The sequence below is a fragment of the Apostichopus japonicus genome, chromosome 7 (genome assembly GCF_037975245.1).
Source record: "Apostichopus japonicus isolate 1M-3 chromosome 7, ASM3797524v1, whole genome shotgun sequence".
NCBI lineage: Eukaryota > Metazoa > Echinodermata > Holothuroidea > Aspidochirotida > Stichopodidae > Apostichopus > Apostichopus japonicus.
The window spans coordinates 16,296,463-16,313,856 of NC_092567.1; the positions used below are offsets into that span (position 1 = coordinate 16,296,463).

Consider the following 17,394-nt stretch of genomic DNA (forward strand, 5'->3'; position numbering starts at 1 on the left):
ACTAAAATAACTATAACTAATTTACAGAATCAATAAGAGCATAAAACACATAGCAATTATGTTGCACAAATATTGCAATGGAATTTATTTATGCAAAATGGTGACACTAAAACAGCCATAAAATGAAAGATATATTTATGTGTCATAGAAATGCAGCCGGAAAAGGTGGGTTTTGAGTTTGGATTTGAAAATTCCCAAAGAAGGTGCATGGCGAATGTTAAACCGTATGTTAAACCGTATGTTAAACCGTATATAAGTTACGACGGTTTTTGGATTAAAATACTCCTACACGGATTAAAAATAATCCGAGTTTCCAAAACTTCTGCTAAGCCAGCAGAATTTAGTAAGTCACATTGAAATCACTTCCATGTCGACACTCTTCTTTATTAAATAGTTTCGATTCCTGCTACTCCTTGTCACTTTCCGTGATCATGCACTGAAGAAGAGCTAGTTTTGTTCTAAAGCTCTGCAAAAACCAAACATTGGCTGTTTTACTTCCAATCAATTACTTAATTTTATGTTTGTATCTCACTCGAGGTCCAGCCTTTCTCTAAATGCAGCATAGTTGTTTAACAGTTTTTTTCCGCGTTTATGGCTCCCGATATAGCACTTGCCCACATGACGTCACACACCAAACAGCCTTAGCTCTACAAACGATGCTTTTAGTCAAAAGTATAGGTAGATGTCAAAACTGGATATCCATAATAAGGAAATTAAATAGGACAACTTTGGTACGGTTGGATGGAAATAAAAAATGGAAACTACTAGGAAAAGGTACTGTCATCTCTCATCAAATCTCTTTTAAAAAGATAAAACAAGGAGCATCTAGAATTGTATTACAACATGTAATGCTATGGATAGGATGACAAACACTTTGAAACTACCTGCTATTTGGAGGTCTGCAAAAGATATTGCTTATGCATAAGTCTAATAGCACAACGTGGTTTCTGTTCATACAATATATATTTTTTGGGGTAGGTTTTTATTTATTTATATCTACATACTTGTAAATATTGATGCTGACACGGATCATGTCCACCTAAGTCAAAGATGATGAATTCTAATATGAAATAATATCCAGGGTCTGCTTGTAAGAGGTGCCTACAGTCTTGGCCGGTAGGTTGAGAGGCAGGAAACCCAAGACTGGTGCTGAACGAATCCTCATCTAAGTCAAAGCAATCTGTTCAGATTTAAACAAACAAAAAACTCTTGTAAATGTAACACGGTAAAACGATAAAGAACTTGTTGCGTAACATAAACCGATACTAGATGATGTTTTGTTGTTTTGGTCGTAGAAATGTATATTTGAAAATTACTGAAGATTGAAGATTCTTGAAATTATTTTGAAATGTGTCCGAAATGTATTACGGCGACCGTCATTTCAGTGTGGCAGCTGCAAAACTGTGGATCTCCATACCGCAAACATGAGAGTCACCAAATATTTAACTAATTTCGTTGTAAAATTGATTATCGTCATCGTCAGCCTCAGCTGTCAGCCTCAGCTTTGGGTTACTGACCTACGCTAGAGGGGTTTGTAGTATGAAGCAAAAGGCCTATTCAGATAACACTGGTCCTTACTTTATTTATGAAGTTTGTATAATTAACCACATACATGCCGGTCTCATGGTCATATTGCTGCAGTGATATTTACATAAATCTTGACCGTTTAAGACAACTAGGAAAGGCGCCAATTAAACGTACCAACCACAGGGGATCATGTGACGCGCTCCCAGTATCACTTAACGCTTATCATATACGACCCATATGTGCAGTGTATTGACAACCAATGTCATGGTCGAAGAGCTATCACAGTACCGATGACATTAAGCGAACAGCGAGCTTTATTACATATAAAATTATCTATTTTGTGAGTTCTTAACTTACCGTTTCTCTCAAAGCGAGGCATGGTCGAGTAGCTAGCCTGGTAACCAAGGTTTGTTGAATATTCATTAGATGTAAATGTGACGAGAACCTCGTTAGTGTCGGAAGTCCATGTAAAAGGGGAAAACGTACCACAGACCCTCGTCAACCTATCTGAGGCCAAATCTTTCATCTGTAATGATATAATGATGATAAAACAATACGGCATACAAGTTTTGAAAAGGTCATATCTAGCGTACCGTACAATGCTTTTCCATTAAAGAGTTACGATAACTGTCAAGTTAACATTCGTCTGAGACCGATTCAGCTAGTTGTACGTTCTATTATAGGCTGCCTTTACGCATTCCATCTTCCAAGCGTACATTTTTATTTTTGTTCAGAAATTTTAACAAGCCAAGTTTAGTAAAGGCTTACTTTCTCAACTTTCTATCGGAGTTAGAAAAAATTCCTGAACCTCCATGTATTAAGTCTACCTGGTTACTTTACTGTTTGTCAACAAATGCACTTAACGGGATTATTTATTAGTTAATTATCCATATGTACTTAAGTAATAATCTGTATATCATGCGAGGGGCATGATCTTGTGATCCTTGTCGGATCTGCCTACCAAGGCACATGGGCGTCAACAGGTGGGGGACGGGGGGACATGTCCCCCCCACTTTCAAAAGTGGAGGGGATATCATATCATTTGTCCCCCCCCCCCCCCACTTTTCAGAGCAGTTATTAAAAAAATCACATGCATATGCGCGATTTTCTATCACAATTGCTGAGCTGATTCAAGTAGAATCTAACTTAAGAATCATTATCAATAAATTGCACTGGAAATTAGAACAGTGCTTGGCCCTTTATCCCCCTTCCTCCGATATTCACCCTCCCCGCTTCGTCCGAGACCTCTGATAAAAGTTTGTGCGATGTTTGAACGATGTTTTAGAGTGTTTTGTGGAAGCACCCCTTCTCGCCAGAAATGGAATTCCCCCTTGCCCTACACTGTGAATCAGAGAAAACGACGCATTTCAACTTGAAAACAAGTCGAAGACCCCACCAGGAAGGTAATATCATATATTTTAGGCCCTACAGACAGTATTCTGCCTGTATGCAGGGTATTATATGATACCAAACTACCGAAAATATTTCGTTTGAGATGGACGCTGTGTAATTCGTTTCCCTTGGTGTCAGAACGGCATCTTTCTACCAGTACTTTCTGTCGGAATTTAGTTTTGTGAGACAAAATTTCTCCTCACAGATCTGGTTCTGATGTAACTAAAAACGACTCAGGAAGGCCGTCTCCTGCGATCTAGGGGGTCTTATGTACCCAAAATTTTCTGGTACGCTACGCGCCAACCAATGGTGGCGCTCCGCTTAGATAGTATAGTGTCCCCCCCCCCCCACTTTCTGAAACCTGCTGACGCCCATGCCAAGGCAGTATGAAACGAAATATTAAAACTGGTTAAAAAAAGCAGATGGCGCGGACACGATTATTGGAGCATTGGAAAATCAATATAGTAAAATAAGGCAAATGAAATGGCAATGAGAAGAGCAAAAGCTACTGAAGATATATTTTACAGAGTGGTTTAGGAGAGTATAGCAATGCAGTCTTATGAGTTAATGGGTATACAGTAATTAGTCAAAAGGGGATAGACGGGAAAATGCGAGTGTGGATAAAGATGGAGGATAATGGGTTAGATAGTCCTTACTTGGATAGTGAGACTATGTTTGATTGAATGGTGCGAAGAATTATCAAATATCCTTTCCCTGCTAAGGCAAACTGTGTCAGGACGGTTAGGTGAAAATTCCATTACTACTGGTACAACCATGTGAGACAGTGTGATTTTGGAAGTTTAAGTTATCGCCCAAGTATTATATTGGCAGCAACAGGTTCTATAGACTAGACTACATAATAATGCCACATTCATCTTACCTGAACGTAGTCTGCCTCGCAGCCGTTTTCTTCAGATTTCTCAACCGAGAACGAGCCAAATGTGATTTGTATTATTTCTGTGAAGTCAGCGTGGATTAGAATCCAACATTGTATATTTGAGGGATAAAACGCAGGGTATGATGGAGATGTGAATGTAGCGGCAGGTGCCTTCAGGAAGTTACTACACGCTATGAGAAGAAAGATGCAGAAGAAATATGTATCGGTCCGTTGACTTATTGGAGTCAGATATGACGACAGATCTTACAATATTGTGATATCCATATAAGTATATTGGATGCATTATATAATATGATAATCTGTAAATATCTGTAAATATCTATATACCACCTATCTATATACCATATATCTATATACCATATATCTATATACCATCTATCTATACATTATCTATCTATACACCATATTTCTATACACCATCTATCTACACACCATCTATCTATACATCATCTATCTACACACCATCTATCTACACACCATATATCTATACACCATATATATACACCATATATATCTATACACCATATATATATATATATATATATATATCTATACACCATATATATATATATATATATATATAGTCAGCTATCTATCTATAATATATGTATATATCTATCTACTATCTATCTATCTACTATCTGTATATATATATCTAATAACTATCTATCTATCTACTATATATCCACTTTCTATCTACTTTCTATCTACTATCTATATATCTACTATCTATATATCTACCTTCTCATATACTATATATATTCTGTCTATACTGTATCTATATACTATCTATCTATCTATTATATACTATATATCTATCTATAAACTATTTATATATAACTTATGTACTATAAAATATCTTGTCCATATGTATAAACATTGATGTGATGTGTTGATATATTTTGTATATATTCGATGTTTATCACAGTGTTCAATATTCTAACAAAAGAAGATTACGACGAACCTCTTCTTAAACACTTACTAGGAAATGTTGACTCCTCCAAGGTGAAGGCCTCGTATTCTAAGGCAAGGTCAAGGGTCGAATCTTGACTGAACTGTATGATAATTTCATTTCCGGTTGATGTCAACGACACGGTTTCGTAATACGTACAACCTGCTGTAGATTGCCCAGTCAGTGGATCGAGTATCTTGAAAGGACATTCAAATATAATATTTGTAATTCCAAATGATGCTTTGCATATATTATCACAGTTAATTATTTGGAGAAAAAAATCATTTGTCTGTAGAACATGAACTTACCAGCAAGGGTTCATCACAAAGAACTTCAATTGTTTCGAAAGAAATTGATAATCTATGCGCAGGCGTAGTATGAAACAGAAGGGTACATAAAGATCTATCCACCGTCTCTGCGTTGTCGTCATTTGAGTTGATGGTGTCGTTACTGGTTGGATTGGAAAATGAGTACATTCCAAACGCTTGATGAAACGATTCACCACAGGCTGAAATATTGAAGAAGAAAAAAGTTTTTTTTTTCCCTGTGATAAGTTTAATTACCATTATGATCATAGTATTGAACGTAGGTTTTCATATGACATAAAGGTAAAATGTTTGTTATTGCCTCAGATATAATTAAACATTGCGTGAAAATCCTAAGCGTGTCGATTATCTCGATTGTGGTGTCAGCAGTGGGAAATAGTCTATAATTGTGCAATTATGGGATGTCGTTTCGGCCATATACGATATCATAGGCCTACGTTTTGAAGTATGATCACTAAATTGGAACCATGTTCCATCATCTTATTTATTCATCGACGAAATTTAGGCGATTGTTTGTTGATTGTAATAATATCGCCTTGGGACTTGGGTAGCTGGACTAACCTTGGAGCATTAGTTTGACCTGACGCCCTTTATGGCTTTGTTTGAGATAATCTTTTCTTAGTTGGTAAATATTATATTATAAATATTATAAATATTATATTTGTTTGCTTTGCATGGTAAAACGATGTCTTAATTGCATTCACGTTTGTTATTTACTAAACACAAAAATCGTAACCATACAGCTGCAAATAAAGTTTTATAAATTGGAACATTTTCATAACAAAATGTTTATCTGTTTGTAAATTTAACCTACTTATGTACTTTTGCTATTATTTAGCAATTAATAGCTACGTTAGTTGTCACTTGAGTTTTTCCTTGTATATTCAGACCACAGAAATAAAACACTGATAAAATACTGGTGAACAGAAACGGAACAAGATCTTAAGTTTAAGTTTGTATATACTACATCTCCTTCCTCCCATACACTGTACACTGGCCAGTATAGTGGTCTGTGGACCGAGGCTGTACACGATCAATATTTCCACTTTTCCTGAATTGTATTCTATTAAATAATTACGGTTATAATGTGACAGCTTGTCGATTACGAAAAATTTTAAAGAAGGAAAAGACACAATATCGTACCGTGCTTTTCTGTCGCAGTATACGTTGCTTGAAATAAATGAAAATCAGTTTCAGCTTCTGCTTGGAATTTTATCAAGAGTCTGTTCCCATCACTGGTCCAAACAAAGCCCTTATAACTTCCACAGATGACTTCCGTTCGGTTGTAGTTCACGTCTGTTATCTGTTAAGGAATAATAAATATACATTTTCAAGATAATTTGACGAATAATGATCTAGGTTGGTTGACGAAGTCAATATATGCATATACAAGTTTGTTTGCCCAACAAGAAATCCCTGTTTAAGCAATTGATGCGAAATTGCTGAAACTGCCAATGATTCCTACACATGCATAAGGCATGAATAGTGCATCTCAAAAACAGTGACTTGAGAGAAAGTGGGGTGGGGAAGGGGGTAAGATTCAGTCGGGAGTCGGGCAAGGAAAAGACCACTCCTCTCAGTCCATCCTCAGGAAGGAAATGATGGAGATGGAAGGCTGCTCACTCCCTTTACAACAGCACGCAAACAAATATCAAGGTTTTAATTATCACAACCTTACACATTTCGATCTGTTCGGAACTGGTTAATTTTCTAATTTAAAATTCAGTCTACAAATAATGAAAATGCGTTGAATAATAGGGCCTACTTAATATAACTCTGCTTACTATGCAGGTAGATTCTAAAGGTATCCATTATTTCCTATCTGTGATTTACCTTTCTGTACTTATAACTCTGCCCCACCAAACACATCAAATGTTACACATGCAACGAAAGAGATCACAATAAACCGTATTTTAATACCCTAAGCTACTCGTATAACCGATCAAATAGGTTTCCTATTTCCTATTTAGTAATTCTAGTACGTAAGCTAGTAGATGCGCATATTCAAGATTTTTCCAAGCAACCGAAGCATTATCAATTCTATTACTTACGGTATAATACCTCGTAACTATGTTTTTGAAAGACAACTTCATCCCTTTCATAACTCCTATTCCTCCCAGCTTGCCATATACGTTACCCCACCCCTCCCTCCCGCCAGCCTTCTCCCCTCCCTGAGCCGCAATCCCTTCCCCCTATATTCGACATACCTGCACGTAATTATTTCCCATGCAAGTTCCGTTTCCGATGAGAAGGAATTCTTTGAATATCAACTGTATCCTACGAGTTCCCTCGACGATAATTTCAAAGTCACATTTCAAGAATTTGGTGAATTTTCTTGGCCAGTTTGGTGACGTAATCATCCCCGTGTCATCTCTGAGAGTACGAGAGCATCCTCTCTCGTCTGTTAGCCATCTCAACTCATCTTCGATATTATGGACTGCGTTGCCTTTCTTGGAAATGTCTGTTGAACAGTTTTAATTATGGAAAGAATATCAGTAAATGTATACAATATTTTATGGGACTTTTAGCCAATTGTACATTTAGTCAAATATACGTTACGTCAACAGTTCCTGTTATTGTCTTCCATTACAGCACAATTCTATATACAAAGTGAAGGGGAAATGCACAAGGAAATAAGTATAATCACAAAATATACATTTTATGCCAACTATGTTTGGCAGAAAATTGAAATTTCAAGAATGGTACAGTTTAAAATCGTCTTTATCGAAATAACATTGTTTGAAGATAGTGTTTGTATGTGGTTGTACCCTGGGTCTGGAGTGGGGGTGGGTTGGTGGTGGAAATGAAGTTTGATGGTAGGTATAACGTGAACTAACAGGACGTTAAACGTACATGGTGCCGAATAGTAACTTCATTTGTAACTGTTGGTTGAGAGAGGGAGTGGTGGTACTGAGAAAGGTCTGAAACTACCCGCGTGTCACGTATATCTCGGCTCGTATACGCTCTACTTTAAATATTTATCGACCAGAGCGTAGTCACCGTGCAAATCCACTTGGTTGAGCTTATTTTTTGACAAACCGACAAACGTGGAACTTCGAATCGTAATAACGCAAATGTACACATGAAATAACCGTCTGATATCCATACGAAGACGGGTTTGGCATTGGCTATCACCCCAAGAAAAAGCCCAACTTAAGCATACAAATTGACCAACAGTACCACGTGTGAAAGTACAGTTTATACTATACAGTGACGAATATGACGTAACATACATCAAACCTGGGGAACCATTAAAGTATAACTTAACTCATTTATGGGCTTAAATTTCCTTAACAAAGATATGAAATCAAAGTGTATTTTCATTAAATAATCAACTTACCTTTTGCACAATCTCCTTGCAAGCAAGGCGGGTTACCATCGGGAACACCAACGGAAGTCGTATGGGTAATACTTATCTGGATGGAGAAAATATAACCACATTGCGTTTATCGTCAACAGTCTTGAAGAAAATTTCACCTCAATTTTGTATGTCAGATTTACGCAAGGAAGAACTTGCATTACAATGTTTGGCAAGAAAGTATTAGTTATTTGCTTCATAACTTGATATATCAATTAAACAGTGCCTCTGACGGGCTGTGGTAAAACGCATGTAGCCTAAGTTAAAACTGTGTGCGGAAAAGTGAATAGGTTATGCACGGTTTTGGCAGAAAATGCAAGCACGCTATACTGTATATATTCTCAATATTAACACACATTTCTACTTACCTGAAGCTGACAGAGACATACCGTTATTAAGAAAACAAACCATATGTGCCCCATCTTCACGCAAGAGAAATACTCGTTTTTTTTCCCTATCTGGACAAGATTATAACTTAATCCTAATTTCCACTTTATCTATTGGAGTAGCTGCAATTAGTACAACTTCACAGTGTTGTAAGTAAGAGAGAGTGTACTGTAAAAAGTAGCAAGGATAAAATTCATTTGTTCTGCGGTATCTTCCTCCCTTTTGTCTTGAAGCAGGTTAAGCATTCATCCAAAACAATGACTTCATTGTGAGCGTAATTGTGTCAAAGTCAGTGAAATGTATTGAACGAAATGTAGGCATGAATTGACTGACTTCGGTAGTAGGAAGAATGTCTGGTATGTTTTTGCTGTGTTTTAAATTAGAACCACTTACAAATCGACGACGGGTCGGGGACAAGGACGTAGTTCTGACAATTTGCAATTAATTGGGTTATTTGAAGTTACGTGGGATCCGCTAAGCCACATTTTATTTCTAAAGATGGCAAGCAAAACTGATTTCAAAGAAAACACACTGTTCTCACTGAAAAAAAAGTGTGTGAAATTAGTGACTGTTTAATCACGTGATTGGAAGACACCAGACTCAAAAAACGCAACCAAACAACTTAATCCACTTATCAGCCCAGTCCCTTTAAATCGAAACTGGAATAGCCACCCTCCATATTGTTTGCAAGCATTCTGGAAATGTGCGACGTATCTGTCAGGGAAATTCTTTCAAGATGGCAGTAAAGTGAAATAGTTTTAGAATCGAAACGACCATTATTGGATTTCCTATAGCATTAGAGATGGAGCATGGAGGCGCTGCCCTATACACCAAGATGAATAAAGCAGCCATTTTTAAATTGTTTCTGTTAAATAAGAGTTGGATGTTACTGAACATCTAGTAAACCATAGTAAACCTATATAGAAGAACGCCCTTCCGCCCCTGCTGAGCAGAGCCGTCTAAATATACGGCTCTGCTGCTGAGAAAATTAGTGCGCCCTGTAATTATTGGCTCGACACTAACAGGCAAACGTACGGTGGCACACTCCAATTAGAGTCAATATCAGTCCGTCCGGATGTTCTCCTATCTCAGGAAAAGTGCTAAAACGCAGCAGGATAACATTTATACTAATATGTTATCAATCAGGATCTGGGTTTTTGTGGCTTTCATGTTGAAGAGCATGAATGGAAATACATGTGATGCAAAAATTCCGTAAATTAAGGCAAATTTAGACCACTTTAGGCCTCCTAGGAGCAGCGTACGAAAGTTGTTAACTACTGAGTAAAGAGGTTGGTTTACAAGTGACGAAAACTTCAGGCTCTCATAGCAAAATCAGAGCAGGCTATGATTCGGAAAATGTCAACTTGTCGGCTATTCAGTGATGGGTAGGGTTTAGCTAGTCAGAACTTCTATCTAGACTTACTTGTATGATTTAGTGTGTAAGTAAACGTGGCTTTTAATAGAAGTGTGTTACCGTAAGACACCTAAGGGCCTATACAGCATACTCCTTTTAATTTTCCCATCGACTAACACACTAATCCTTCAAAGTAATGTGGTATCTAAAACCTTGTAGCTCACTAGGTAAACGTCCCTACCCATCATTGGTTAGCTAACTCGTTGTCCATTCATGGCAAGTGTCCGTAACATGACCATGACTTGTTTGCTACGAGAGCCTGCATTTCTCATCACTTGTAAAGAAACCTCTTTAGTCAGAAGTGAACAATTTTCGAGTGAGCAATGCTCCAGGGAGGTCTAAAGTGGTATAAAATGGCCCTAATTGACGCAATTCCGCCACAAGTACTAAAATTCGAGTAGTCTGACACCTAAACTACAACAAAACAAGACCCTGTTTGATAGCATATCGAGAAAAAAAAGTTTTCCTGTTGCTTCCCTACACTGACGGAGAACACTCGAGCGGTTTTATATACTATATAAGGTGTATGCCACCAAATAGAGAAGCGCGCCCACAATTTACGAATTGCCAAAGAAACCGTATCACCGCTCGATCAAGTCATGCCGCGTAAGCTCGGATCACGCATGACGTCAACATCGAGGTTATAATCATATATTTAATCATTTCTAATGCCCTGGTATACTGGGGAATATCATCACTACACGTTAGTGATGTCATGCTCGGGTTACGGGCTGGTGTGTCGTTAGTACAATATATAGCAACAAACTAGCTGCCTTATGCAACACCTTAGCCTCGGTTAGTGATGGAGAGGGTGAAAGTACGGTAAGTGATGGAGAGGGTGTGGTACAAACGTTTTTAGGGCAACCATCCCAGCACGACGTTTACATTTCATATTTGAGGTCACTAAAATAACATCATATAAGTATATAAATAAAGGCAACCATGGCTAGACCTGTAATCCAGAGGTCACTGGTTCGAATCCCATTCATTTCCTTGCTCTTTTCCCATTGACTTAATAAATAACATCACAGGGCACATATCAATACATAATTGACAAACTTCTCTTTGTGTAAAAAAGTGTATATTTCTTGTCCGTATATAGAGAGCAAAGTATATACAATACTGGCTACGTTGAGTAGACTGCAGATATCATGGAAATAAAAACCCAACATTATTAAACCTATATGCACAACATGAACATAAAAAATACTGGGTTTTATTTTAATGCCGTTGATGAGATGAATTTATCATCACATCTTTGACACAACACAAGCACCAGGGGTTATGTCGGAAAGGAAAGGAATTACCAAGAAAAAAGAACGCATTTTCTCTCGATTGTATCTTCCCAAACAAGAACAATTTCCTACGGATTATTGCGATCGACGGTGTGAAAAATTGGGTTCTTCAGACTGAAATAACACAATTTCATCAAAAATTATGCTTAGACAATCATGAATATGCAAATCTATGCTAACAAAATACATGAATATGCAAATCTATGCTAACAAAATACATGAATATGCAAATAAATGCTTTTCTAAACTTGACTTATTTTCAGAGTCAAGACTGATTGTTAAGATATTTCCTACACAAAAGTTTACCTCCATTGAGTTTACCTCCAAGTTTACCTCCAAGTTTACCTCCAAATGACACAAATCTGAAGATGCTGCCGACCAAGGATCAACAACAAAACGTCAGAATTTAGAATTGTGTATTCTGAAATAGACCGAATACGATTATACCACCAAATTTTATTATTAAATTATCTGTTATGTTATTTTAAATATGCTGTCGTACATTAATTCTATCATTCTTTATTAGTAATTATTAGTTTTCTTTCATTAACTAACCCCTTATTCAAGCTATGAGAACAACATCTATACATCTCTGATGTTTTTCTTCCTTTTTCATGAATTCTAGAAACTGTCAGTAATTCTTTTTAACTTCTGTTAATCTTTCTTATGGAGTACTCTATTTCTCGAATGAATAATTCATAAATATACCATCATATGGATTATTCACTAGGTCTCTTACAAATTTAGGACAAGCGTTTTCACTGATAAAAAAAATGGAAATTTAGTTGTTTTTCTCTCGCATGCTTTCAATTTTTTTTTTCGTCTGGACTTTCTTTCAAGAAGGGCAGTGTAAAGACACAACTTATTAATTATTACAATTGGCAATAATAAAATAAGTCAGATGAAACCACATTATGTCCTGCATTTGCTACAATTCAACACCATGATAAGTTTGGAAAAGGCAGATATAACTATAAGTTGGTGAAATTGATCTTCCACATTACCTTATAAAAAACTATACTAAAATATAATGTGTTGTTGCTGTAAGACATTTCCTTATCCTTTTAATAAAATCGAATACATCTTAAAGGCATTGGAGACTCGCCCCAAACCGCGTGCCGCGCTCTGAAAAAGTTAACTTTCCGTTCCTTGCAAATGAAGTTTTCTTCTTGTCGCTACAAAATGCAGACAGTAATGAAACGTGATACCTTGTTATCTTTTATCTAGACCTGAGATGTCCACGCTGCTATGTACACTGTGTTGTGGGTATTGACCGTAGCTGTATGTATTGACTGTACAGTAGTGTCTAATTACCGACGGTAGCAAGCTGTGTATTTTCTGGGATCGATGGTGGTGTCTAATACTTCTGTTACACCTATTTTGAAACTAGGTCAGATATTCGGCATGGGACGTTTCTTTGTGCGCGTGTCTTCAATGCCTTTAAAGCAAAGGCATGATTCCTGGAAAGACCTGTTTACAAAATTCATTTAAATACTTTTTATTATTATCTGTCAGTCTGGCAATTCGTATAAAAGACACCCTGGAGCTTTTAATGCTATAAATCTGAAAGACAAAGATTTATATTTATAAAAATATGAATTCTATGACCAGAATGACACAAAGAACATGTTAATCTTTTTTAAAGACACAATCTGCTAGCCAAGCATAGGCAAATACTCGTAGTTGTCACCAATGTGATATGTAGTAAAGACATCACCGTTCCGTAAAAATATAAACCACTTTAATAATAAACTACAGACCTCTTCTTGCGGAACGAAACATCATAACGATTTATCCGTGAAGGATGAAAAAAACCTCACGTTGCACTCAGCTTGTGCACAAACAAATTTCAGGCCAACTACTACAACCATAGATAAACTTACTCTGTGCTGAAAACATGAAAGAATGACTTTTTGAAACAATAACTTTCTTAACATAGAATACAACTTTCCTTTTTTTTCCAATTTTGTTTTCAGTGTATTTACAAAAACAAATCTCTATGTAAAATTGAGAGTAAAAATGTCAGCTTTTGTTTAATTTTCATAAGATATAAAATTGTCAATAGATATACTGTAGGTAAACAATATGGCAGATAATGCTCATTATAATTATCGCAATAACTAGAAAATAGTTGCCTTTCTTAGGGGGTTCTTTCTAAAATACTTTCTTTCTTAACTTTCATTAAAATACAAAACTACAAACTTGCATAATTCACTGCCTGACTGCATCAATAACAATATTGTATGACAATCAAAAGATGTGGTATCTTTATGTTTGCTGATCCTGTTGGCGATATCATTTTATTTATTTACTTATTTGTTTGTTTTCTTATTCTTATTTTTTTTTTTTTTTAGTGAATGGACAGATTTTGGCTATAATGACATTAATTAATCAGCTCACATCTTTCTCAAAGGAACATTCTACTCTGAAATGTTTCTTTAATTTTTTCTCAATTTTTGTCCATTATTAATTCATAGAAGGGTGGATATTATAGGGTTAGACTATCACCTAATTGGCTGTAACAATACTTTTGGTTGCTTTACCGTTTCTATTCACAAACATGTGTGGAAGGTTTTGTAACTTGTATCTACAATGATATAAGGAAAGACTGATTGTAAAACATGATTCTGGTAAAATGACATTCAGACATATTTGAAATTGATCAATTATTAAAAGGTTTTCGATCAATTTAAGCTGAGATTTTTGACGATCTACTGAAGTTTTTAGTGAGTTTATCATCAGCATACCGATTGACAAACTTTACAGAAACTGTAAGCCACTTTATTTAACTTTGGTCATGAATCAGTTATTTCTTTCATGCAATCATACAAAGATTTCCGACAACATAGAGAACCTAACAAACAGAGCAAAACTCACAAACTTTCTTGATATTCTTAGAAGATGACAAATACAGCTTGGTCTGGATGGTTTTATACAGGCATGAGCTTTTTCTGCTATATATATCCGTGATTTCTTTTCTACCTCGGGGGACAAAAACTATTATCCTAACACACTGTAGCATACCCAAACTGGAGCCTGTACCGCAATTTTTGCAAAGTTCCATGATTTTTTTTTTTTACCCCAGGCTCATCCCTGTTTATATGTGACAATATCACAAAAAAAAAAAAAAAAAAAAATTGGAAACTATGGAAACTATGTAATGCCAGGGTGAAGATAAATAAAACTACAGCAATGTCAATATAGATGACAGAACAGGGACACTGTGAGTACCAGAGAACGAGAGAGAAATTTTTTCAGTGCAGTCAGACCTCTTATGTAACAGACCCCTTATGAGGCCCCCACAGGCACTATGGTTCCTTGCTTAGTAGAAAATATAGGCCTACAAGTACCGGCTTTTAACCAATGACTGTATACCAAGTTTGGTTACAGTTATTGCAATGTAAAGACTTTTACGTTTTATCCCATAACCTCATTAATATTCATGAGGTCGGTGCCAGAAATGCATGGGGCACACCTTCTCACTATAATACATCTACGTAGCAAGTATGCAAATATCCATCACCCCTTTGTTGAGTTTGTTGCGGACCCAAGCAAGTGTCACAGAGGAATATGTTCCATTGCCTCTAGCAAGGAACCAAAGATGCGATATAGTATAAGAAGGAGGTGAAATTCTCACACTGTTTCTAAAATAATAACAAACTATACACTTTTCACTCTAATGCATGAATTCAAAAGCTGGCAAGGAAAGGCAATGAAGTTTGCTTAGCACCTCAAAACTCCTGAGTGACTCTGTTTGTAGTTAATCAGTCTATAACAGTCTTTGGTCAAGACTTAATTAAGCCCAAATTCGTGGTTTATCATCCTTGATACATGGCATGTACTTCTTCTTGTAAAGGTTAGTCCAAGCATTCCCACATATTAGTTAGTAAGCAGGCTGGTTATAACATGCCATAATACTGATAAAAAATTTAGATGTTCATTACAAACTACTGTATTCGATAAAATTAAACTTAATCCGAATTACGCATCTCCCTGTCCGAGGGACTTGATCTCGGCAGCCAAGACATTTGTGATGTGAACGGCCTTCTTGGCTTCCTCTCCTCCGATGTTCTTCAGCGCGATTTCAGCTGCCTCTCTCACCGTTGAGATGAAATCATTCCTCCTGCGAATGACAAAATAAGGACCGCTTGCGAATGACAAAGATTCAAAACCACTTCAAAAATAATGCAGAAAATTATCTTAAAATGTCTTTTTAAAGTTTTTTAAAATACATTTAAAACTACATAATTTTTCTCTAAGATTTCTTAAAGGTAAACCAATCAAAGGTAACCAAAGGTAAACCAATCAATTGGCCCCAAATTTTTAGAAATTTTAAACTTTTAAACTTTTCACAACACTTTTTCCTGGAAGTTCTGACCATCAGAGTGGTTCTCCAACATTAAAAAGTGTTAAATTAGATTCGCAAATGTCGCAAAGTGTGAAGATGTGTGACCATTATTTGATTATCTAGCTCATCTGGGGATAATATATATATATGCCCTTAAAAACTGGCTTGACTTAATATATATACATGACTAGGTGACCATTTAACAATCTACAGTACTAATTCTTCTGCTTACATCGACAAAGTCATTTAGCCAAACTTACCAGGTTTATTTAATCGAAAGTGGTAGAATCCATTCGACTCCTAACATTTTGATGCCCCGAGACATGCTCAACGACGTATTATTTTCTCACTAAATGGGAGTCGACTAAAACTTCACCTTTCAATCTTAGGAAACATCATGGCCTAACGATGCCTAGTGGTGTAGCTAATACTTACCAGATGTTGACCAGTTTATCTACGGCGGCTGTCGCTTTCATATGTCCCAGGGCTAGGCATCCACTTTGTCGGACCAGCCGGTCTCTATCCGATAACAGGTTCATCAGGACTTTTATCACTCTCTTGTTATTCTGATCGTCGACAGATCTGGCCAACGAGATGGCAGCCACGGCTCTCACGTTTGCCTCCGTATCGACGCAGAGATCGAGAAGGGCTTCGATGACCGAGGAACTCTTGAATTTACCTGATGGTCGAAAGATTCAAGGAACAAGTTTGAGAGATGTCATTAAAGGCACATCCGGATAACCCTTGAAATTCACCTGATGGTGAAAGGACCAACTGAGTTCCTTAATGTCAAGCACAGCCAACAGATTGCTACTGAATAGAGGGATATGTAAAAGATAGGGGGCCTGACATTCTGCATCAGCTTTCCAAAATCAGCGAAACAGAACTTCGGTCCGTCAAACTATGTCTAGTTTTTTGGTCTTTGAGGTACACTCACAGATGGGCTATTTAGGTCAAATGAGCAAATGTTGAGGCAAAACTCACTTATGAATCATCCAAGTCCTACATCCATGACTAATAGTTATTAAAGCTTCACTTATTTGCCCTACCCACACAAACAGTCCCGCAACTCTGTGTGAGAAATATCAAAGCTTAACATATATCCATGTGACACTTACTCGAGTCCAACATGCCTAAGTTGTGATGCTCACACGAGTCCTACAACTTGAAGGAAAAGTATCCAAGCTCAACATACGCCTATGTTATATTCATTCAAGTTATACCTGTATGCAACTATGTCCAAGCTTAACATACCTATGTTATATTCACTCAATTTAGTCACCGCTTTAGAGACAACTATCAAGCTAATAACTGATCTGTGTTATGCTCACTTAAGTCCCACAACTGTGAGTTGCAAACTGTATTCAAGTTTAAGATATCTATGTTAAACTCACTCAAGTCCTACAACTCATGTGTTACAAGTATCCAAGCTTAGCATATCTTTGTTATAGTCACTCAATTCCTACACCTCATGAGTAACAAGTATCCAAGCTTAGC

The 17,394-nt window shown here is 36.7% G+C and overlaps 2 protein-coding genes across 2 annotated transcripts in view; both read right to left on the reverse strand.

Annotated features, from left to right (window-relative positions):
- Positions 1-9,024, reverse strand: part of LOC139969486 (cubilin-like) — a 32,110-nt gene extending 23,086 nt beyond the window's left edge. The window contains exons 1-9 of the mRNA XM_071974519.1: positions 8,822-9,024; positions 8,436-8,511; positions 7,303-7,556; positions 6,239-6,398; positions 5,078-5,277; positions 4,800-4,965; positions 3,800-3,987; positions 1,885-2,053; positions 1,005-1,180 (exon numbers count right to left, since the gene is read on the reverse strand). Coding sequence (XP_071830620.1) covers positions 1,005-1,180; positions 1,885-2,053; positions 3,800-3,987; positions 4,800-4,965; positions 5,078-5,277; positions 6,239-6,398; positions 7,303-7,556; positions 8,436-8,511; positions 8,822-8,875 — 1,443 coding nt within the window. The 5' untranslated portion in view covers positions 8,876-9,024. The remainder of the gene's footprint in view (positions 1-1,004; positions 1,181-1,884; positions 2,054-3,799; positions 3,988-4,799; positions 4,966-5,077; positions 5,278-6,238; positions 6,399-7,302; positions 7,557-8,435; positions 8,512-8,821) is intronic.
- Positions 9,025-11,319: 2,295 nt separating this feature from the next.
- LOC139969487 (uncharacterized) overlaps positions 11,320-17,394 on the reverse strand; it is a 39,847-nt gene continuing 33,772 nt past the window's right edge. The window contains exons 9-10 of the mRNA XM_071974520.1: positions 16,333-16,576; positions 11,320-15,672 (exon numbers count right to left, since the gene is read on the reverse strand). Of these exons, the coding sequence (XP_071830621.1) occupies positions 15,531-15,672; positions 16,333-16,576 (386 nt within the window). The 3' untranslated portion in view covers positions 11,320-15,530. The remainder of the gene's footprint in view (positions 15,673-16,332; positions 16,577-17,394) is intronic.